This window comes from Ranitomeya imitator, chromosome 2 (genome assembly GCF_032444005.1).
Source record: "Ranitomeya imitator isolate aRanImi1 chromosome 2, aRanImi1.pri, whole genome shotgun sequence".
NCBI lineage: Eukaryota > Metazoa > Chordata > Amphibia > Anura > Dendrobatidae > Ranitomeya > Ranitomeya imitator.
Window position 1 is genome coordinate 484,416,405 of NC_091283.1, and position 25,254 is coordinate 484,441,658.

A 25,254-nucleotide genomic window follows, 5' to 3' on the forward strand; every position below is an offset into this window, starting at 1 on the left:
GGCTTGTTGGGCACTTTTTGTGTACCATACAGTCAAGCTGCTCCCACAACAGCTCAATGGGGTTGAGATCTGGTGACTGCGCTTGGCCACTCCATTACAGATGGAATACCAGCTGCCTGTTTCTTCCCTAAATGGTTCTTGCATAATTTGGAGGCGTGCTTTGGGTCATTGTCCTGTTGTAGGATGAAATTGGCTCCAATCAAGTGCTGTCCACAGGGTATGGCATGGCGTTGCAAAATGGAGTGATAGCCTTCTTTATTCAATATCCCTTTTACCTTGTACAATTCTCACACTTTACCAGCACCAAAGCAACCAAAGACCATCATATTACCTCCACCATGCTTGACAGATGGTGTCAGGCACTCTTCCAGCATCTTTTCAGTTCTGCGTCTCTCATATGTTCTTCTGTGTGATCCAAACACCTCAAACTTGGATTTGTCTGTCCATAACACTTTTTTCCAATCTTCCTCTGTCAAATGTCTGTGTTTTTTGCCCATTTTAATCTTTTCCTTTTATTAGCCAGTCTCAGATATGGCTTTTTCTTTGCCACTCTGCCCTGAAGGCCAGCATCCCGGAGTGGCCTCTGCACTGTAGACATTGACACTGGCGTTTTGCGTGTACTATTTAATGAAGCTGCCAGTTGAGGACCTGTGAGGCATCGATTTATCAAACTACAGACTCTAATCTACTTGTCCTGTTGCTCAGTTGTGCAACAGGGCCTCCCACTTCTCTTTCTACTCTGGTTAGAGCCTGTTTGTGCTCTCCTCTGAGGGGAGTAGAACACACCATTGTAGGAAATCTTCAGTTTCTTGGCAATTTCTCGCATGGAATAGCCTTCATTTCTAAGAACAAGAATAGTCTGTCAAGTTTCACATGAAGATTATTTTGTTCTGGCCATTTTGAGAGTTTAATAGAACCAACAAATGTAATGCTCCAGATTCTCAACAAGCTCAAATGAAGGTTTATAGGTTCTCTAATCAGCCAAACTGTTTTCAGCTGTGCTAACATACTTGCACAAGGGTTTTCAAGGGTATTCTAACCAGTCATTAGCCTTCTTACACAGTTAGCAAACACAAAGTACCATAAGAACACTGGAGTGATGGTTGTTGGAAATGGGCCTCTATGCACCTATGAAGATATTGCATTACAGACCAGACATCTGCAGCTAGAATAGTCATTTACCACATTAACAATGTAAAGAGTGTATTTCTGAATCATTTAATGTTAGCGTCATTGGAAAAAACTGTGCTTTTCTTTCAAAAATAAGTAAATTTCTAAGTGACCCTATACTTTTGAACGGTAGTGTAAGAGTCTAACCATTTAAAGGGAACATGTCACCCCCAAAATCGATGGTGAGGTAACCTCACCGTCATCAGGGGCTTATCTACAGCATTCTGTAATGAAGATGGGAGGCGCTGTTCCGGACCTGAGACACCCATCGGAGCAGGACCGCCCCTGGGTGAGTATAATCTAACATCTTTTTCTCCTCTTTCAGGTAACATCGGCGCCTTATCTACAGCATTACAGAATGCCGTAGATAAGCCCCTGATGACGGTGAGCTTACCTCACCATCGATTTTGGGGGTGACAGGTTCCCTTTAAAGTAAAAATAAACTTAAAGTAAAAATCTGATTTAAACTACAACACCATAAGAAAAAATAACTGAAAAATAATACCAGAAGTGACAGTTTTTGCTTATCCAGCCTCACAAAAAAATTCAATAAAAAGTGATAAAAAAACTGTATTAGTTTCCCGCTCTATGATGTTTCTATGGCATTGGGTCAATTTTCCATACCTTGTTTATTGAGGAGTCCTGCACAATTTCTTACCATCTAATAACAAAGGGGATAAAGCCACCCCAGGATGGGCATGTGGTTTGTCTCTTGCTTTTTTACATCATCCGTTCCACCATAGATTAGCACTGCAGACTAAGGGATCGGCTAATGTGTGGGAGGAGGTTGTTCTTTGCTTAATATGGAGAAGGCACATTTTTTGGGAGCTGATCATCACTTTGCTAATGCTGATGATCCATGCCTACTTGAGTTCAAGCCAAGAGGATATTTTAAGTTCCAACTCAGAAAAATCTCAACTAGATTCTTAGTGGCCATATTTATTTTTTTATCAGACTCAAAAATTTTGGCTAGAAAATCTCATTCCGCTGATTTGAATATAATATAGTTGTATTTAGACAGGAAAAACAAGTCATGTTATTGTGGCTTTGTATACTATTGTTTATTAATTTCTTGCCGATCCTTGTTTCCAGTGTTCTGCAGATACTATCAGGACTTCCTTACCACTGATGCCATCTCTACTCTAAGGGTACCGTCACACTATACGATTTACCAACGATCACGACCAGCGATACGACCTGGCCGTAATCGTTGGTAAGTCGTAGTGTGGTCGCTGGAGAGCTGTCACACAGACAGCTCTCCAGCGACCAACGATGCCGAGGTCCCCGGGTAACCAGGGTAAACATCGGGTTACTAAGCGCAGGACCGCGCTTAGTAACCCAATGTTTACCCTGGTTACCAGCGTAAAAAAATAAAAACAGTACATACTTACATTCCGGTGTCTGTCCCTTGCCGTCTGCTTCCCGCACTCACTGACTGCCGGCCGTAAAGTGAAAGCACAGCATAGCGGTGACGTCACCGCTGTGCTCTGCTTTCACTTTACAGCCGGCAGTCAGTGAGTGCGGGAAGCAGACGGCAAGGGACCTGACGGACACCGGAATGTAAGTATGTACTGTTTTTTTTTTTTTACATTTACGCTGGTAACCAGGGTAAACATCGGGTTACTAAGCGCGGCCCTGCGCTTAGTAACCCGATGTTTACCCTGGTTACAAGCGAACGCATCGCTAGATCGGTGTCACACACACCGATCCAGCGATGACAGCGGGAGATCCAGCGACGAAAGAATGTTCCAAACGATCTGCTACGACGTACAATTCTCAGCAGGATCCCAGATCGCTGCTGCGTGTCAGACACAGCGATATCGTATGGATATCGCTGGAACGTCACGGATCGTACCGTCGTAGCAACAAAAGTGCCACTGTGTGACGGTACCCTCAAGGTACCGTCACACATAACGATATCGTTAACGATATCGTTGCTTTTTGTGACATAGCAACGATATCGTTAAGGAAATCGTTATGTGTGACAGCGACCAACGATCAGGCACCTGCTGGGAGATCGTTGGTCGCTGAAGAAAGTGCAGAACTTTATTTCGTCGCTGGATCTCCCGCTGACATCGCTGGATCGGCGTGTGTGACACCGATCCAGCGATGTCTTCACTGGTAACCAGGGTAAACATCGGGTTACTAAGCGCAGGGCCGCGCTTAGTAACCCGATGTTTACCCTGGTTACCAGCGTAAAAGTAAAAAAAAAAAAACAGTACATACTTACCTACCGCTGTCTGTCCCCGGCGCTCTGCTTCTCTGCACTCCTCTGTACTGGCTGTGAGCACAGCGGCCGGAAAGCAGAGCGGTTACCCGGGGACCTCGGGATCGTTGGTCGCTGGAGAGCTGTCTGTGTGACAGCTCTCCAGCGACCAAACAGCGATCGACATCGTTGTCGGTATCGCTGCAGCGTCGCTAAGTGTGACGGTACCCTAAGAAAAATGCATCTACCTTAAAGAGGACCTATCCCAACTCCTGATATGTCTCTTTTACTAAATACTTTTATTCCCATCATTTAACAGTTTTGGATTTTCTTCTGTTAAAGCTCTGCATTGTGATGTTCCTTTGTCATTACTACTAGAAACGTATGAATACATTGACAACTGGGTGTTACCAGTTGGACGACACCCTACACAGTCATACAATGTCCAATGAGCGCTGACTGTGTAGGGATAGACCTGGTGAAGGGAAATTGTAATATCTAGTAGTTATATTATTTCCATAAACTTCTAGAATGAATAGCAGAGGAATTAACTGAAAAAATGAATAAAAAAGAGGCTTCAGCATCTTATAAGGAAATGTTTACAAGTAATTACTAAAACAGACATCTAAAGAGAAGCCAATAGGTCCTTTTTCAAAGCAAGATTTAGGCCAAATTCACAGGACCGTATTTTCGGTCCGACTGCTGCCCCTGGAAAAAACTGACATCGCATGGACAGTCATAGGACAAATGTTACTCAATGAGGCTGTTCAGATGAGCACTTTTATTTCTTGAACTGATTCTGCACTTTAAAAAAATTAAAGCTTGAACTGGTTTCTTCCATGTGTTGGATGAGACTCGCCCACTCAATTCTATGGGTACATTTAAAAAATTGGATCCCCATATAGCATCCGCTTTTATGGACACATTGCAATTCTTTAACATGGGAAACTATTTGATCTTGTAAATTTTTATAACTGATGATGATTTTTTTTATACACTCATGTGAGTTTAACATCAGTTAAATGTCCGGTATTTTCTCAGAAATGGCACCACAATTGTTTATGATCTGTGGCTTGTCTTACAACCTAACTCCATTTGCTTAACCCCTTCATGACCTATGACGTATAGGAAGGGGTGTAACTACAACAGGTGCAGGGGTTGCAATCGCACCCGGGCCCTGGAGCCTAGGGGGCCCTAAAAGTCCCTTTGGCTTATAGAAAAAGACTATTGCTATTAAAGATTTAAAATATTTGGGGGCCCTGTTGGAGCTTTCGCATCGGGGCTCATGAGTTTCAAGTTACACCACTGCGTATAGGTACGTCATAGGTCATGATGGGGCCTCCAGCACTTAGCCCACATCTTTCCCGACACATGACAGCTGATTTAGGCTATGTTCACACTTTGCGTTGTCTTTCTGCGGGTTCTCCTGCAGCGGATTTGATAAATCTGCAGGGCAAAACAACTGTGGTTCTCCCTGCAGATTTATCGCGGTTTGTTCCGCGTTTTCCGCTGTGGGTTTCCGCCTATACTATTGATGCTGCAAGGTTGATTGCTGTTGAGGGGAACTAGGAAAAAAAAAAAAAAAAAAAAAAAAAAAAAAAAAAAAAATCTCTATAAATCTTCAGCAGAGCGAGTGTGAGCGAGCTGAGTGTGACCAGAGCGTAAGTGTGGACGGCGGTAAGTGTGACTTGTGATTCAGTGACTTTGGAGTCAGGGAGTTTTCAGGGGAGGAATTATTGAATTGCTGTCTGATTTTTATTAATACTTTGTATTTATTTATTTTTTTTATTGAACTGTTCTGTCTGGTGCAATCCCCATTAGGAAATGTGCTCCACGATTGTTAATGCCATCCAGTGCACATCTTGCCACATGTATGCAGTCCTTGAGCAGCCGGTCGAGGGTGCATACTGCTGTGCGAGATGTGAGCACGTTGTGCATTTGGAAACCCAGATTCTGACTCTAAATGTGCAGCTGGCAACACTGAGATCCATAGACAACATGGAGAGGAGTCTTCTGCTCACGGAGCAGACGCTCAATGGGACAGATGAGGGGGGGGATGGTGGGATGGAGCTGCAGGACAATGAAGTAGCAAGCTGGGTGACAGTTAGGAAGCGGGGTAGAGGGAAGAGTGCCAGGGAGGCTAGTCCTGATCTGGAACACCCCAATAAGTTTGCTAAGTTGGCAGATGAGGGGGGTGCCAGTACAGGGGTAGCACTGCTGCAGCCAGGCATGTCCTCTGAAAGCCGGAGGAGTGACTGCTCCAGTAAGGAGGGAAATAGGAGAGCAGGGCAGGCCAGACAGGTGCTGGTAGTGGGCGACTCAATTATTAGGGGAACAGATAGGGCAATCTGTCACAAAGACAGGGATCGTCGAACGGTGTGCTGCCTACCTGGCGCTCGAGTCCGACACATCGCTGATCGGGTGGACAGATTATTGGGAGGGGCTGGTGAGGACCCAGCGGTCATGGTGCACATTGGCACTAATGACAAAGTTAGAGGTAGGTGGAAGGTCCTTAAAGATGATTTCAGGGAATTAGGCTGCAAGCTGAAAGCAAGGACCTCCAACGTGGTATTTTCCGAAATACTGCCGGTACCACGTGCCACGCCAGAGAGGCAACGGGAGATTAGGGAGGTTAATAAGTGGCTCAAGAATTGGTGTAGGAAAGAGGGGTTTGGGTTCCTGCAGAACTGGGCCGACTTCTCAGTTGGCTACAGGCTCTACGCTAGGGACGGGCTGCACCTCAATGGGGAGGGTGCAGCTGTGCTGGGGGAGAGAATGGCTAGAAGGTTGGAGGAGTGTTTAAACTAGGAATTGGGGGGGAGGGTATTCATTTTATAGGAGGGGAAGATAGTGCAGACAGAGTCCTGGGCACAAATAAGGAAGTTGGGGGTGGCGGTGGCATGGGGGGTGGGGTCAGAACAGTTAATAATTTAAGAAATAGAAGTACAGAGAGGAACATAAAGTGCATGTATACTAATGCCAGAAGCCTCGCCAACAAAATGGACGAATTAGAACTAATGTTGTTGGAGCATAATTATGACATGGTGGGGATATCTGAAACGTGGCTGGATGAGAGCCATGACTGGGCTGTTAACTTGCAGGGCTATAGCCTGTTCAGAAATGACCGTACAGATAAGCGAGGGGGAGGGGTGTGTCTATATGTAAAATCATCCTTAAAACCCATCCTGCGCGATAATATAGGTGAATTTAATGAAAATGTAGAATCCCTGTGGGGGGATGATAATTTCTGCTACACATAGCAGCACTGAAGCCCTGCAATATGTAGCACAAGCGATCGGATGATCGCAGCTTCAAGTCTGCTTTTAGAAATGTCCGATCCATCAAAATGTAAAATTAATTAATCTGATTGGTAAACAGCGCAATGAGAAAGAAAATCAAAAGCCCAGAATTTTTTTGCACTGAACAGAAGAATCATATTAGCAGATCAATTTTAACATTTAGCGAACACGCAGTTTCACCGCATTTGGAATTTTTTTTCCCCTTTTCCAGTACACGATATGGTAAAATCAATGGTATATTTCAAAATTATAACTTGTCCCGCAAAAATCAAGGTCTTACACATCCATATTGGTGGAAAAATAGAAAAGTTATGGCTCTGTTCAGAAGGGGAGCATAAAACAGAAAAAGGGAAAATTGGAGTTAAAAAGGCTGAACTGCAATATCTGATACATCCTGAGTATAAGAGTGGCACTACTGTATATAAGGATACATAGTTGTGTCTACCTCCCTGGAAGTTACTTTCTGTAAAAGTTTTTCATTCTGGATGTTTGGTGAATGTCCCTTTATGATGTCCATTTGCCCTAAGAGGTCACACTCATTGGAGAGTGTTAGGACACCGAGATATAAAGAGATGTCCTCAAATTGGGTCCTTCTTTTTGAACAGATACATAATCAGGGAGACTTGCCATGACCACCCAATGAAAGATATAACTTCAGGAATACATTTGTTGGGTTTATTTCAAGGATTTGTTTTCTTCTTGGAGGAACCTGCATCCTGCCCCGTAAAAACATGATGTAAACAAAAACAAAACCCTTGAAAATGACTAATGAAATGTTTCACTCCAAGACATTGCTTTTTCATTAGTCAACCGATGTTTAATTAATTCAACCATAAAAGTGATTTTTTTCCTCATAAATTCCTTCCAAGAAAAACTTGCATATTAAGCAAATCAACAGGGAACACATTTAACTGTTTCCACCACATAGACAACTCAAACAAGAGTCTTCTGGGACAAGGGTGAAGTATGTGACTTGGCAAAATGTACAATGTGGGATAAGGTGTTGGGGACCACTGTGGAAGGTTCCTCCTGACATAGAACTGGAAGATGGAACATTTACTGTTCTCAACTGACGAAGTGCAAAAATGGACAAAGGTTAAATCCTTGGATTGTTAGTGATTTAGAGCAGCACACACTGTATACAGCATTAGGCTGAATGCTAAGCTTCTTAGCAAGATCCCAATTCAGACAGGAGCTTAGGGATTGAAAAGCAGAATCTAGACATTCCTGAAATTGTATTTTGTACAATCCAGTTTAGATGCCATAATTATGTCTTTTATTATTCCTACTCCATCTGCATTTCTGGAAGGCAAACAAAGATCTGCTCCATTGTTCTTATATACAGCCATGGCCAAAAGTATTGGCACTCTTGAAATTGTTCCAGAAAATGAAGTATTTCTCCCAGAAAATGATTGCAATCATAAGTGTAATTTATTATCAAGAAGCAAAAGAGCTTATATACATGGATTTCCCTTCCACCTATGAGTCCCTAAAGAATGTAGGTCAACCTAAATTTCCTTAGCTTACTCTTATTAACCCCTTTCTGACCTCGGACGGGATAGTACGTCCGAGGTCAGAAGCCCCGCTTTGATGCAGGGCTCCGCGGTGAGCCCGCATCAAAGCCGGGACATGTCAGCTGTTTTGAACAGCTGACATGTGCCCGTAATAGGCGCGGGCAGAATCGCGATCTGCCCGCACCTATTAACTAGTTAAATGCCGCTGTCAAACGCAGACAGCGGCATTTAACTACCGCATCCGGCCGGGCGGCCGGAAATGACGTCATCGCCGACCCCCGTCACATGATCGGGGGTCGGCGATGCGTCTCCATTGTAACCATAGAGGTCTTTGAGACCTCTATGGTTACTGATCGCCGGTGGCTGTGAGCGCCACCCTGTGGTCGGCGCTCACAGCACACCTCTATTTCTGCTACATAGCAGCGATCAGCAGATCGCTGCTATGTGGCAGAGGCGATCGCGTTGTGCCTGCTTCTAGCCTCCCATGGAGGCTATTGAAGCATGGCAAAAGTAAAAAAAAAAAGTTGAAAAAAATGTTAAAAAAATAAAAAAAATATAAAAGTTTAAATCACCCCCTTTCGCCCCAATCAAAATAAATCAATAAAAAAATATAAAATCTACGCATATTTGGTATCGCCGCGCTCAGAATCGCCCGATCTATCAACTAAAAAAAAGCATTAACCTGATCGCTAAACAGCGTAGCGGGAAAAAAATTCAAAACGCCAGAATTACGTTTTTTTGGTCGCCGCGACATTGCATTAAAATGCAATAACGGGCGATCAAAAGAACGTATCTGCACCGAAATGCTATAATTAAAAACGTCATCTCGGCCCGCAAAAAATAAGCCCTCAACCGACCCCAGATCACGAAAAATGGAGACGCTACGGGTATCGGAAAATGGCGCAATTTATTATTTTGTTTTTAGTAAAGTTTGGAATTTTTTTTCACCACTTAGATACGGAAAGTACTTGCAAGCAGCATATCCAAGCGCTGTGGATTAGACTGGGGTGAAAAGAGATTATTTGCATAGCTCCGCCTACTGCAAAGGATTGTGGGTAAACCTGCTATTCTTTGTATTATGCTGCTTGCAAGTACTTTCAGTTTCAGGAAAGCATCCACTATGTATTTCCTTTAAGTAGAGGGCTTTTCGGTCTCTTTCGTCCCGCTACATTTAGCCCAACTTGGGTCTCTCCCTAAGGTGGCTAGCATTTATGTATCGCTTGCTCACCGAGCCCCACTCCATACGGCCAACCAATTCCAGCCCTGTGCTGATGAGGGCCTAAAGCCCGAAACACGTGTCCACAGGTAGGAATTGGTTGGCTGTGTAAATTTAGAAACTAATCCGCAGCATTGCACGCTTGGCGGTTCCAAGCGCTGTGGATTAGACTGGGGTGAAAAGAGATGATTTGCATAGCTCCGCCTACTGCAAAGGATTCTGGGTAAACCTGCTATTCTTTGTATTATGCTGCTTGCAAGTACTTTCCGTTTCAGGAAAGCATCCACTATGTATTTTGGAAATGTGACGCCCAAGAGACCGGGGTACCCAGCACCGGACCAATGGGGTCTGTCTCTTGAGGGGGGTGTCACGGGTGGCTTGACCCGGTGCTGTGGCCTCAGGCAATGCACAGTGTAAAGGGTATCGTGAGGGAACAGGCACTTACTTGATCAGCAGCAGGTTCTCCCAGCGGTGATGATCCCAATCCTGGATAGATGGCTATTGTCCAAATGAAAGACTGAGGCACTGAAACGTTTAACCAGTTTACTTTAACAAAAAAGGATTTACAACCAGTCCTGTCACCGGAGTCTGTATGGGAACTCTGAGTTACTTTGACCCTGCCGGGGTCTTCGCCTCTTATTGTACGCAATATCTGTGTGGCCCTGCTGCTGTATGTGAACTGGCTGCCGGCCCAATCTGTCCCCTCCGGGTCCTGGTTCGACGGGCAACCCGAGTCCTTTTATCGGCTTACCCCCTCCAGGAGTACCGCTGAACTCTGTGTCTGTTGCTGCGTCCGACCCTAGTGAAGCTGATATCACCTCACGTTTTTCCGGTTGCTGTATTATATGTAATGAATACAGCCACGGATCCGGTATCCGTCTTTGCGCCTGTTCTGGGTAGTGATTAATGCTACCCGGTTCTCACAATGTCCTTTTTCTCTATCCCTCTTCTCCTCAGGCCGGTGATTTAGGCCTGGTAACAGTCACAGGGCTGTTAGAGATTCAACTGTATGACCTCTCACTTTCAGCTCCTTAGCCCAACTGCCAGTTCTTCTCTCAGACCAGAATGGATCAAGGGGAGTCTCTGGAGCTCCCCCTTCTGGCCGGAGGTGGTAGTGCAGTCTTGCTATTTTAGTATTTGCATTTACTGTCAGTAACTATTTTTGTGGCAAATACCCCTAGGGGTGCCACATTCCCCCTTAGTTAAGAACAGTACTCCGGGACTGTGGGACAATAACATTTTGAAATAACAATTAATATGTACAGAGTCTTAAAAATGAAAAGTTACAAAAACCACTCGAGGAAACAAAAATATAGTTCTGTACAAAGTCACTTCAAATAGCGTCCATTAATACAGTTCTATCCTTGAAGGTATTAGGAAAGGCACTGTACTTAGTGTCCAGGAATTTAGTTCCATTTTTCCAACGGAGTTATCAATATAAAGTCTAAAGAAAGTTCAAAAAGAGCGAGGAGCAAAGTTCAAAAAGTTCAAAGTTCAAAAAGCAGTCTTTCCGGAGCTTTGATTTAGTGCCTCCGGGCTGATAAAAAGTTCAAGAATATGCAAGAAGTTCATACAGACAAGTCTCTGTAGGCACTGGGCTTAAACGTTGCAGACTGATAACAATGACTATACTACATTTTCTGTTTAACTATATACGGCATAACATATATACAATTCACATTATGAGCTTTATAGTTGGTAATCTGCATACCTGGCCGGTAATTGACCCTGGGTACTACGCTGTGATCTACGTAATAGCGGTGTCTCTTCATGTGGTGTACTACTGTCTACTGCGGATGTAGTATCTGCCCGCTCTGCTAAAGATAATTCCACGACTATGGAGTTGGCAAGTCCACCGTGAATGGGATTACTCTGACCAGGAATCTGTTCTTCCTGGCCTGGAACCTCCTGTAGTACGGGATCAGCCTCTTCCTGTCTTGGGACTTCTGGTATTGGGTTTGGTGTTGGGTAAAAGGCCACCATGGGAACCACTACTGCACCATGGTATGTTAGTAGGGTTTTGGGAAAGTCTCCTATACAGGTGTGATACACTTCCTCTTCTTTTTCCTTTACTGGTTGAACCTGTATGGGTTGAATAACTTCTGGTTCTGGCTGGACAACGTCTGGCTCTTTCAATGCTTCCGGACATAATTTAAGATTGTCTCTTGACACTAGTACAGATGTTAAGCCTCCGTTTTTGCTAACGAGACACATTTTAGGATTATCCACTCTTGTTGGTAAAACTGTGTAGGGTACGGCTTCCCACTGATTGTCCAGTTTATTGGTTCGACGATTTCTCTTGAGCACTTGGTCACCTGGTCTTAATGGGGTCGCTAGAGCATTCTGGTTGAAAGTTCGCTCTTGTCTTTCTCTAGTTTGCTGAAGGCTTCTTTCCACACTCTCTTGCACTTGGCGATACTGCTTTTGCCGTATGATATCCCAATTGGAGTCTTGGACTTCTGCGTCTGGTTTCAGAATTCCCATTTCTAGATCGATTGGTAATTGGCCGGGTCTTGCACGCATAAGGTAAGCTGGGGTGCAATTGGTGGAACTCACCGGGACATGATTATACAGATCCACCAAGTCAGGCAATTTCTCTGGCCATTGATTCCTTTCTGCCTCAGGTAAAGTCTTTAGTAGTTCTATTACAATATGGTTCATCTTCTCGCATAAGCCGTTTGTTTGTGGATGATAGGCCGTCGTCCGGATCTTTTTGCAACCATACATATTACAGAATTCTCTGAAGATCTCTGATTCAAAGGCTGTACCTTGGTCGGTGAGAACCTGTTCCGGATATCCATGGGGTCTACAAAAGTACGTTTGGAACGCTTTGGCTGCTGTTTTTGCTGTCAGATCTTTTACGGGTACTACTACCAAGAAGCGTGAATAATGGTCCACGATGGTCAAGGCATAGACATAGCCAGACCGGCTTGGTGTCAGCTTCATGTGGTCCATGGCTACAAGTTCAAGTGGTTGTTTGGTGATTATGGGCTGCAGTGGTGCTCTTTGGTTCTTTTGATCGTTTCTTCTGAGGTTGCACGGGCCACAATTTCTGCACCACTGTTCGATTGATTTTCTCATCCCGACCCAATAAAATCTTTCTCTTAGAAGTACTTCTAACTTTTTCCAACCGAAGTGACCAGCACCATTATGGTAAGCTTCGAGGACCATCTTGACATCTTGTTTAGGCACGATAATCTGCCAAACCAATTCATGTGTTTTCGGATTGGTGTACCTTCTACAGAGCTTCCCTTGATACAGGAACATTTTGCCTCTCTCTTTCCAGAGTTGATGCGTCTCTTCTGGGGCATCCTCATCGGGATATGCACTTTGCTCAGTTAACAGTTCCTTCACCAACTTCACAGCCGGATTGCTGTCTTGGGTGTCAGCCCATCTATGGTGTGCTAACGGATTTAAATTCACCTCTTGTTGTTTCTGATAGGTACTTGACTGATGATGTTTTGCCTTGGGATGATGGAAGGCTGGTAGTTCAATTTCTTCAAGCTCCCCCATTTCTTCTTCTACATCTCTCAAGTGTGGCATCCGGGATAGGGCATCGGCATTTCCATTCTTGCGACCTGCTCGATACTTGATCTTGAAGTTGTAATTAGATAACCGGGTTATCCATCGCTGTTCTAACGCACCTAATTTGGCTGTGTCCAGGTGGGTCAACGGATTGTTGTCAGTATCAATTCTGCAGCGGCCAGATAGTGTTTGAAACGTTCAGTCACAGCCCAAACTACTGCCAGTAGTTCCAATTTGAAGGAGCTGTAATTTTCTGAATTTCTTTCAGTAGGCCGGAGCTTTCTACTTGCAAAGGCGATGACTTTCTCCCGACCTTCTTGCTTTTGTGACAGCACCGCTCCTAGTCCCACATTACTGGCATCGGTGTAGAGGATGAAAGGTTGATGGTAATCTGGGTATGCCAGAACCTCTTCTCCGGTTAGTGCCTTCTTTAGTTGTTCAAAGGAGTCTTCCCTTTCGTCGTTCCACTGAAAAGGAGGGTTTCGGTTTGAAGGTTTCTTCGTCTGCCCTACCAAGGTGTCTTGCAAGGGTGCTGCCAACTTGGTAAATCCTTTTATAAATCTGCGATAGTAACCCACCAATCCCAGGAATTGTCTCACTTCTTTTGCGCTGGTAGGTCTTGGCCAATCCCTTATGGCGCTTATTTTCTCGGGATCTGGTGCTACTCCCTCCGAACTCACGATGTGTCCCAGGTACTGTACCTTTGGCTTGAGAAGGTGACATTTGGATGGCTTGACTTTCATGCCATACCTGGATAAGGCTTCGAACACTTCTGCCAGGTCTATTAAGTGTTGTTCGTAAGTCTTTGAGTAGACGATCACATCATCTAGGTACAGGAGGACGGTCTCGAAGTTCTTGTGTCCGAGGCAGCATTCCATCAGCCGCTGGAAGGTACCGGATGCGTTGCAGAGTCCGAACGGCATGCGATTAAATTCACATAGTCCCATTGGTGTGGTGAATGCCGTCTTTTCCTTATCTCGCTCAGCCACAGGGACTTGCCAATACCCGCTTGTTAAGTCTAAGGTGGAAAAATAATTAGCAGATTTCAAAGCAGTTAAGGACTCTTCTATCCTAGGCAAGGGGTAGGCATCTTTATGGGTGATGTTATTAATCTTCCGGTAGTCTACGCACATTCTCATGGTTCCGTTTTTTTTTTTGACAATCACTAGAGGGGCCGCCCAGGGGCTACAGCTGTCTCTTATTACTCCGGCCTGTTTCATCTCCCTCAGCATATCTTTTGCACATTGATAGTGAGCGGGCGGTATGGGTCTATATCTTTCTTTTATTGGGGGATGGTCACTGGTGGGGATTGTGTGTTCTACCCCTTCTATCCGTCCGAAGTCCAATGGGTGTTTACTGAAGACTTGTTCATATTCCGTCACTAGCCTATACACCCCTTGTTTTTGATGGGTAGGTGTTGAATTTATGCCCACGTGTAGCTGTTGGCACCAATCCTCCATTTCTCCATCTGAGCCATTGCCTTCCACCTGACAGGTTGGTTCTAAGGGCTCAATGGTTGTGATGGCATTGTTGTCAACAGTATATAGCTTTGCCATTGTAGCATACCTTGGCAAAGTGACCTCTTCCTCTCCACAGTTCAAAAGTCGTACCGGCACTCGTCCCCGGTGTACCTCGACTATCCCTCGTGCTGTGAGTATAGTGGGCCTGCTGTCGGTGTACACTGGTTCTATTAAGGCTTGATAATCTCGTCCCTTAGTACCAATGGCTGCTCTACACCATACCAGCATTTCTGTTTTTGGTGGGATTACAATAGATGTTGGATCACTTACCCTCACACTGCCGATTTCTCCACCTGCAACTTCTACCTGTTGCCTTAACATCAATACTTTTATTTCCCTCCGGAGAACTCTCTGCTGGCAGGATTGGGCAGTTTCAGCAATTTGCTGTAAGACAGAAATGACTTCGGAAAAGCAGTTCTCTAACACATTCATTCCTATCAATACAGTTGGTTCACAGTTCCGCCGGTCAACATCAACAACAATTATACCCTGTTTCTTCAATTCTACTTTACCAATCTTTATGGTCATCTCCCTGAATCCTAGTTTCGGTACCAACTTACCATTACTGGCCCATATATCTAGTTCAACATCAGAGGGCCCTTTATCAATATCTGCATCAGCCCAGTACCTCTTATAAAGGATATACGGTATAGAGGAAATCTGGGAACCTGTGTCCAGCAAAGCGTTGAGGGGCATTCCGTCCAGCACGATAGGAATAATGGGTCGTCCTCCGATGTACCTGTCGTGCCAGGGTGTTGGGCCTTGAAAGTTCATTCCTGCGAAGCGGCCCGCATTCCCAGGGGATTCCCGTTTAAATCACAATCTCGTGCAAAGTGGCCTGGCTGCTGGCAACGGCGGCAAATGGGCTGTCCATCCGGTTGGTAGCGGTCGCGGGGTCGTCCTCTCCATGTCGGGTATCTCCGGGGTCTCATCCATGGAACACCTTCTCTACGGTTTGACAACTCCATCTTGGGTCCTCTCATCTCCTGCATGGTTTTAGCCATTGAAGCAACAACATCAGTTAAAGAGTCAAGCTTTTGTTGAAGAGCCTCATTAGTACTGGGCCCCAGGGGCTTAGCAATGGCCCCGGACATAGCTGATGTCACTGGTACACCATGTTGTTGAGGAGCCTCTGCCATGAGTTGCGCAGGATCCTGATCCCGAGGTGCCTCTGCCAGCTGGAGACGTATAACGCTCTCCTTTAATTGGGCAAATGTCAATTCAGGGTTCTTAAAAACAAGCATGCTCACATGCCCCCGGTGAGAAGGGGTGTAGAGTCCCTCAATAAATTGATCTCTTAGCAGTTTATCCGCTCCGGTGTTAAAAATGGGTTCAGCCAGTGTAAGTGATTTAAGGGCTTCCTGCAGGTTTAAGGCAAAGTCTCTCACGCCCTCATTAACTTTTTGTTTGCAATTAAAGAATCGTACTTTAGCTTTGCTGCTGGCAGTGGTTTCAAATGTAGCTTTTAATCCAGCAAATATGCGTTCAACAGTGCCTTTTAGATCAGCTGCCCATGCTGTGACTTCTCGCTTAGCATGGCCACTTAACTGCATCATCAGGAGACTAACACGCTGAACTTCACCCACAGGGAACATGTCAAAATGGGCCAGCATCTTTTCTCTGAAATCGTCAAGGGTATTAGGCTCACCTTCATACATTGGAAGCCATGGGCCACCCGGGGTATATGGCATCAGCACCGGCATGATGGGCGCCACTCCTTGCACCGCTGCGCTACCGGACTCTCTATCGACACTCTGTCTTTCAGCTGCATTAGCGTCGCCGGGTGCTGCGGCGTCTCCGTGCTGCGACATACTGTGCCCCCTTAGTTAATCCGGACCCTTCCGGTCCTCCGCTTCCGTCGGGATAGTGTAGATTTGTTCCGCTGTGCAGCAGGATCGATTTTCCCCTTGCTCTGATGTCAGAGCGCTCAGCTTGGTGCCGCCCACAATGACACGCCCCCTGCTGCTCCCACCCACCGCGCTCTGTAATGGCGGATTCTGAAGTTTTTCAGTTAGACTGGGGCTCAGGTGATGGCGTAGCTCAATTAACAGTCTCGTGCCTAACGGTTATGAAGTGATTACCTCAGGGGATGGCGGCCATCTTTACTCCATTATAACCAATGGGGAAAAGTCACTTTCAATAGTTTTCAATGGAGAATGGATTTTTCTTTAATAAAGTCAATTTTCAAGATTTTTCATCCAAGTTTTCACAGTTTTGGGCTCCAATCACGGCACACAATACCCGGTATACGGGCTGGCTAGATCCTGTTCGTGACGCCAATTGTGACGCCCAAGAGACCGGGGTACCCAGCACCGGACCAATGGGGTCTGTCTCTTGAGGGGGGTGTCACGGGTGGCTTGACCCGGTGCTGTGGCCTCAGGCAATGCACAGTGTAAAGGGTATCGTGAGGGAACAGGCACTTACTTGATCAGCAGCAGGTTCTCCCAGCGGTGATGATCCCAATCCTGGATAGATGGCTATTGTCCAAATGAAAGACTGAGGCACTGAAACGTTTAACCAGTTTACTTTAACAAAAAAGGATTTACAACCAGTTCTGTCACCGGAGTCTGTATGGGAACTCTGAGTTACTTTGACCATGCCGGGGTCTTCGCCTCTTATTGTACGCAATATCTGTGTGGCCCTGCTGCTGTATGTGAACTGGCTGCCGGCCCAATCTGTCCCCTCCGGGTCCTGGTTCGACGGGCAACCCGAGTCCTTTTATCGGCTTACCCCCTCCAGGAGTACCGCTGAACTCTGTGTCTGTTGCTGCGTCCGACCCTAGTGAAGCTGATATCACCTCACGTTTTTCCGGTTGCTGTATTATATGTAATGAATACAGCCACGGATCCGGTATCCGTCTTTGCGCCTGTTCTGGGTAGTGATTAATGCTACCCGGTTCTCACAATGTCCTTTTTCTCTATCCCTCTTCTCCTCAGGCCGGTGATTTAGGCCTGGTAACAGTCACAGGGCTGTTAGAGATTCAACTGTATGACCTCTCACTTTCAGCTCCTTAGCCCAACTGCCAGTTCTTCTCTCAGACCAGAATGGATCAAGGGGAGTCTCTGGAGCTCCCCCTTCTGGCCGGAGGTGGTAGTGCAGTCTTGCTATTTTAGTATTTGCATTTACTGTTAGTAACTATTTTTGTGGCAAATACCCCTAGGGGTGCCACAGAAAGGTGAGAGATGTTACTGCTTACTTCTATGGAAGGGTCAAGAGGATGGATTTTTTTTGTATAGAAACCTCCTAGATCTTGGATGTGCAGACAAATATGTAATGCCTAAAGTCACAATAAAGCCCACCCATCGTTCGGCCTACACGTATCTCACTAGATTCTCCCATACACTTACTCTGACGAGTGCTCATATGTCCTCCATGAGAGAGCCGCTGCCAGAGAACTCTTGCGGCTGCTTATCTCTATGAAATCAAAAGATATGGCAGTCTGAAATTGGACATATTGTATCTTATCTCACCCTACATCATCTGTAGGGTTGGCTGACATTAGTCTAATGTGCATGGGGGTCTTAACGCTTGAAGAGATCATGGTCTATTGGAACACATATTGTTTCAGATTTACATGGACCACCCAGCAGCATGTTTCAACTTTTTACAGCTTGGCTGTTGTTTAAATGCCTATTCAGATCAAAGTAGATAATAGAAGCGGGGTTTTTTTAACAACGCTTGTTCATAATCTTGCAGTGTAAATGCCCCTTTAGTCAGATTTCATCATACGCTCATCTACTTTCCTTTTTCCTCTTCATTGTGCCTTTCCATGTTACACATTAGCTTGCCTATGTTTAAAGGGACACTGTCACCTGAATTTGGAGGGAACAATCTTCAGCCATGGAGGCGGGGTTTTGGGGTTTTTGATTCACCCTTTCCTTACCCGCTGGCTGCATGCTGGCTGCAATATTGGATTGAAGTTCATTATCTGTCCTCCATAGTACATGCCTGCAGAAGGCAATTTTGCCTTGCGCAGGCATGTACTATGGAGGACAGAGAATGAACTTCGATCCAATATTGTAGCCAGCATGCAGCCAGCGAGTAAGGAAAGGGTGAATCAAACACCCAAAAACCCCGCCTCCATGGCTGAAGATTGTTCCCTCCAAATCCAGGTGACAGTGTCCCTTTAATAACCGTTACTTTCCCCGGCATGCGCTGTGGTTTCCCAGGTGTTTCCCGCTTTGCTTTGTGTTATTGCTCTGTAAACAGTTTATAATAAAGGAGATGCTTTGTGGTCGGCTTAAAAACACTGGGCAAATATACAAATCTTAGTCATGAAGTTGTAAAGGGTGGGGAAGGGTAGCTACAGAAATTAAGCAAGCTGGCGGTCTCTTCAGGTAGAAATGAATGATAGATTCTGATTTGCATAGGTTTCTTAGCTTGGGTCACATCTTGGTTCATGCAAAAGTTTTTCTGGCAAAAGTTCACGTCTATAAACTTAGGCCCATAAAAATGACTACAGACATACAAGTAATGCAAATCTTAATCTTTGTCCGTATATAAAGTCAATGATCATTGTTAAATTTTAGGACCCTAATGCCATGACCAGAGCAGTTATTAGATTTGTCAATTTTATCTGTGATAATTTGGGCATCTTTTTCTACCCCATTATTGTACCCCAAAATGTGAAAATCGAGATATAGATAAAGCAAATTGTGATTATTTTTGTGTGTATATAATAGAAACATACTGCATGGCCAAAACTGTTATCAGGCATTTTGAAATCATATATGTGATGAATTGAGCATAATTTTATACCCCATTACAGTACTGCTTGGTTTATATTTGATGGTCAATTGACAGAGTGTGGTGGAGGAACATTATTATTGTGCAGCATAAAGATTATGATAGTTCCTTCTTTAGTGACAGATTGTGTAATCTGTGAAAAGATTGGAAAAGGGGGTTACCATGAGCTTTTTGCTATCTTTATTTCTATATGTTTTAATTAAGGGAGAAGATCTTTTAATTTAATTTAAGTGTATCTAAGTTCCACATGATGGATGCAGGTGGCAACTGACATGAGAGTATTTGTATTTTTTTTTTTTATTTATTAGTTTAGCCTGTAGTGCTCAGATGGTGGTGACTGTGTGATGATATGGAGTATAAGGTCAGACATCACTGCAGGGTGGATGTACTGCATGTGTAGCAGCTGCACCGAGGCCACTATGTGTAAGAAAAGGGATTGAGCTAATGATTCCTTATTCCATTCCTTTTAGAAAGTCAAAGGTGGCTTATGTGGTCATCAAAATTTCATCTTCTATTGTCGCGATCTCATCATTACAGTAGAAAGAGTATGTGATATATTCTGATTTGCTTTGTGCAGCCCTCTCCGATGATGAAGATATAAACACCATGCTTGTGGGTGCTCACCTCTGGAAGATTAGGCAAGGATGGCGTCAACAAAGACTGTATAGGCTGGAACCTGATGGGATGACCATCTGGTATGAAAGCAGAGCAAGAAAAGCACGTTCCAAGCAGATCTGTAAGTATTAGTAAGGTATAAGAAAAGTGTCAGAATCACTGGCATTTTCTATTTTTTTTTTTTATATGTTTTCTTTCTACTAGAGAGCGTTCACTGCATACCGTTGTAGATTGAACATAATGATACAGTATGCCGAAAGCGCCCTCTGCAGCAGCAGGTACTATTCATTAAATCTATAGTATGTATTAGATATCAGAATCCAAAATCAGCACAAAGTGGAAATTTTTACTAAAGTACCAAAAGAATGTGTGATTTTGCAGCAAATACTGGGTGATTAATACAACTGCATAGACTGTTGGAATAAGATGGAAAATGGGCTCGGACAATAAGTGAAAGTAATTATTGCTTAGGCTGTAAATAAGAACTTACATATCAAGGAAGCAACCTGCCATGGGACCTATTACATAGGGCGGCCTAGATCAGGTTAGACTTAATCACCCTTGTCATCGGGTGTTAGAGGCCTACACCTAAGAAAAGGTCAATAGCACACTGCCTTCTTACAAAAAATGGGACGGTATTGTGGTGTGTGATAGTATGACTGGACCCTTCTGTTCTGGGATAGATGGTGTGATGCCTCAGACAAGTAACATGAGAGGGATGTATTTTTTTCTGTGCGTTAATCTGCCCTGCTTGACCTGGGCTTTAAAGAGTAATTTTTTGCACAAATTACTCCCTATTGTTTGCATTGATTAGTTTCCCTGTTAATGTCACCTTGCAACTCTACACATTTTATTTCATTGTGTTTCTTTATCTCTATTCCCTATTTTGTCATTTGCCACAGTCTCTGTTTTACATATTGAGTCTGTACGTGAAGGGCGACAGTCAGAAGGACTTCGTAGAAATGGACGCCGCTTCCCGGAGAGCTGCTGCTTCAGTATCTCCTTCATGGGAAGGAGAAGAAACTTGGACCTGGCTGCACCCACTGACCAAGAAGCTCGTAGCTGGGTACAAGGCCTGCACAAACTGATGGAGAGAGCGGAGGCGATGAGCCAGAGGGAGAAGTTAGTTCAATATCCTTATGAATTTACATGAGAGCCATAAAGTGGTTGATTGGTCTGAGCACCATAGAAACTTGGCTTTACTCTTGAAGGGAATCTGTCACCCCAAAACTCGCCTATAAGCTGTGGCCACCACCATTAGGGGCTTATCTATAGCATTCTGTAATGCTGTAGATTTGCCCCCGATGTAACCTGAAAGATAAGAAAAACAAGTTAGATTATACTCACCCAGGGGTGGTCCGGTCCGATGGGCATCGTGGTCCGGGTCCGGAGCCTCCCATCTTCATATGATGACGTCTTCTTCTTTTTTTCCTGCCGCGGCTCCGGCTCCGGCGTACTTTGTCTGCCCTGTCTTTACCAACCCAAAGTAATATCATAATTATCAAATCGTCAGCCAGGAAGAAGTTTTGCAGCATTCTGATATGGAAGTATCTCTATACATATGCACTGTATTCTCAATAGTCAGGTTCCATAAATTATCTTCTTTAACTGATCTGCATTTGGATCCGGGATTATCTGCATCAGGCAGACAGAGATGGGGATGAAAAGATGAGTTTCCAAGAAGTGAAGGACATGCTGAGGATGATAAACATCGATATGAACGACATATATGCCTACACCCTCTTCAAGGTGACACCCTTATGCTTTTATCCTTATATACTTGGCTAGCCAAACCTGAGTTACTGTATTGGATTTCATTAAAAATACATGGCATGGTGGAAGTTGTAGTTGGAGAGCTGCAAGTTGGCAGCAATCACAGGATTGAATTTATCACTTGCTTATGATAATATTTGGAACCATTTTTAATCCAGGGAATCTGTCATATTTGAAATACTCTTCAATCATTCAGCAGGAAAAGCTGAGATTTATATAAAGGTTTGTGGGGATAGATTCAATGCAGCTTTTGTTTTACTTATTTAAAAAGTACCTTTCAGCAGAACAAAGCTTGTCCGTTTTTGCTCTTATTTTATTTCCCGCTGCTCTCCTGAGTATTCTGGTTTTTTGTTTCTTTATATCCACCATATGGTTCCAGAGATATGGGCCTTTTTATTTAGGGGCAGCATGGTGGCTCAGTGGTTAGCACTGCAGTTTCTTCACAAACATCAAAGACATACTGATAGGTAATCTACAAATCAGTTAGAATGCCTAGGGTAGGCAGCTTCCAATAAACACAATCATCAAAGGAAGGGAAAGAAGCTATTGTCTTAAAAATGTACACTTTATTGAAGATAGAATAAAAGTATCTTATTATTATAAATGACAGACAAAAATGTAATAAAAACATGAGGAGACTGTGCAAAAGATGAAAGCCTCACCGGGGTGGTAAGGTGCCAAAGGTTACCAATGAAAAAATCAAATAGATTTAGTGCAAAGGATTATAGGTCAATGGTACATATAATTGCAGAGTAGGTAAAAAAGTGTATCGGGGTAAAAAAAAAAAAACCTCCTTCAGAAGTCACAGTGACCAAATAACTGAATGATATATCCAGAGAAACAATCTGACAATTAATAAATAACAAGAAATTCAAAAAAGTAGAAATCAGCAGTTCACAATATTAGTGAATGAAGTGTATTCATGCATGTGCAATATTAAATGAAATGGGATGGTTAGATGCTGACAAAAGGTATAGGAAAGAGTAAAAAAGACATATGACTAAGAGGTAACCTGGAAAAGAAAGTATAACACTAGTGGTGCAGGCACATTACCTATGAGGTGTAGGCTGGATACCCCGACGCGCGTTTCGCATGTAGCTTTTTCACAACGCCCCTCGAAAAAGCTACACACCAAACGCACGTCGGTCCCGTCTGGACCCGTGGAAGCACGTTAAACACGAAACGGCCGTAGCCCTGTTCTTTTGCATGCATACCTGCATTCGTCCTGCCCTCAAAAACCCTTGTCCATGAAATAAAGGACTTAGGTTTTTATGACACAGTAAATGGAGTGTTGCTGCTTTTTTCTCTATTTTGGATTTTATAATAATAAGATATTTTTATTCTATCTCCAATAAAGTGTACATTTTTTAAGGCAATAGCTTCTTTCCCTTCCTTTGATGATTTTGATAGGTAATCTAGATTGTGAACCCCAATAGGGACATTGATGAAAATATTCGCTGTGGAATTAATGGTGTTATATAAGTCAGCAATAATAAATAAATAATAGTGCAAATATTTATGGTCTTTTCCAAAGGGGTGGTGCTCATAAAGAGCAGCCTATAGGCACACCTCCAGAGAATCCAGTGAGCAACACCCTTTTGGAAAAGTCCACGGCAATATGCTCGAAGTAAAATGGTCCATAGCTCTAAAACCAAATGGTAGATTAAAAACAAAACAAAAAAAACAGCAAACAAAAATAAAAGAATACTAAGGGGAGCATCAGGAATAAAACAAGAGCAAAAACTGATACCTTTTGACCAGATGACAGGTTTTCTTTAAATCTTTGCTTACTCTGGATTTAGGAGTCCTGTGGGCGGTCCTAATCAGTGATTGAGGCCTATCCTTAATGCGGGGAGACTGTCAATTACTGATTAGGACCGCCCACAGGACTCCTTAGCCTAGAAGGAGAAAGGATTGTAAGAAATATAACATGTTATAGTGAATCTTTCCCCACAGACTTATAAATTAATCTGCTCTGCATCTCCTGATTGGTAACGTGATGTCCATATATTATACAACATTTCAAAGAGGAGAGTTTTCCAATAAATAACCGAGTACAAGAGTGTAATGTGTCGTTTTCCATAATTAATCATGCCACCTGTAGTCTTTATACTCTTATATATAAGTACCCTCTTCTCCAGGTACAACCATAAACCGATGGGTGTTTACCAGGGAATAGGGCAGTGCTGCGGCACCTTATTAGTTACTAGCCTCCAGGACCGGCACTTGTCGTGTCCCCTGCCTGCCATTGTGCAGTGAAGCTGTCTGCGGACGCTGGCTAAATTTAGAGTGGGTAAGTGGCACACACCCTGGAGTGAGCCCCTGCCAACAGTGACCGTCCCTAGCATGACATACACTTTTTTTTTCAGGTTGACGCCTCGAGGCTCTGTGAGTGGATTAGTTTTACAGTGCTTGAGGGGATGACATACTAAGAGTAATATGATGAAATGTCACATGTATATGATACAAAGCACATATCCCTCTGGAAGATATACACATATAAAATATGGGAATTATCTGTATATGCCATTTTCTTAGGAGAAAAGTAAGTTCCAGCACTTGTTTTCAAAGAAAAAAAAATGTAAATCCTTTATTCTCATTTCATTACATTAAAATCCAATATGATAAAAAAAATCTACACTCGTTTCGGACCAGTGTAACATGTCTTATCATGACTAAGAACTATTTACTACCACGCGACTTCTGTCGCCCTCCATGTGCGTGGACACACTCAGGATTCCTCTTCGCATCCAGGCTTTTTTGAAAACTCTGTTGGAACCAGTTCTGACAGGATATACGTATTTCCCAGTATACCAGTATAATTCTTCTGATGAAGGTCCGGATGTGGACCGAAAACCTTCAACTTTTGTCTCTATGGATGCACATTGAATAAAAAAACTATCAACGCTAAAGTTCTTTTTGAGTGCCGAGTTTCTCTATTGTAAGAACTATTTACTATTATCGGTCTGAAACGCGTGTGGATGTTTTTTATTATAATGGATTTTAGTCTTTCAAATAAAGGATTCAATTTTTTTTCTTTGAAGACGAGTGCTGGAACTTTCTTTCTTCCTAACAATATAAGTATATTGTGGCATCCATTATCTACCAGACCATCATGTGACTTTTTTTTTTTTTTATGTTTCATTCTTAATTTTTCCCTTTTCCTTACGTATGTCATTTTGTACATAGTTGAGTGTACACAAAATGAAATTTTCTTTAACCAAAAGATCGAAATACAGTTACTCTAATCAGTCTGCAGCCCATCAATTGCTTATGTCAAAAGCTTTCCGAAGTGTTAAGCCTCTATAGACAATATATAGCTGTCAGCTGTACAATCATTCATCTCTCCCTACTCCCCATACACAGGCTTGGCCGAGCACCTCAGGGTTCTCCATGTGAGAGCTATTGTCAGACTCCTCTGGTGGTGGCTTATTTACTGGAGAAGAAAAGGATCAGCCATGGGTAATCTAAGGTGCCACATTCTTCTTCCTCTCGGGGGGTCCTCATACACATCAGCCGATCCCATCAATACGGACAGATTTGGCCGATGTTATGTGTATGGGCACCTATAATCAGGATGCACTTGCATTTAAGTAACAGAAAAGCTCCCGATAGCACAAGTATTATCTTATGATGCAAATACAAGAGGGGATATCACCTGGCCATTTGG

At 43.7% G+C, this 25,254-nt stretch overlaps 1 protein-coding gene across 1 annotated transcript in view; it reads left to right on the top strand.

The window, feature by feature from the left end:
* PLCD3 (phospholipase C delta 3) overlaps positions 1 to 25,254 on the top strand; it is an 88,887-nt gene that overhangs the window by 15,922 nt on the left and 47,711 nt on the right. The window contains exons 2-4 of the mRNA XM_069751379.1: positions 19,774 to 19,932; positions 20,714 to 20,942; positions 21,431 to 21,560. Of these exons, the coding sequence (XP_069607480.1) occupies positions 19,774 to 19,932; positions 20,714 to 20,942; positions 21,431 to 21,560 (518 nt within the window). The remainder of the gene's footprint in view (positions 1 to 19,773; positions 19,933 to 20,713; positions 20,943 to 21,430; positions 21,561 to 25,254) is intronic.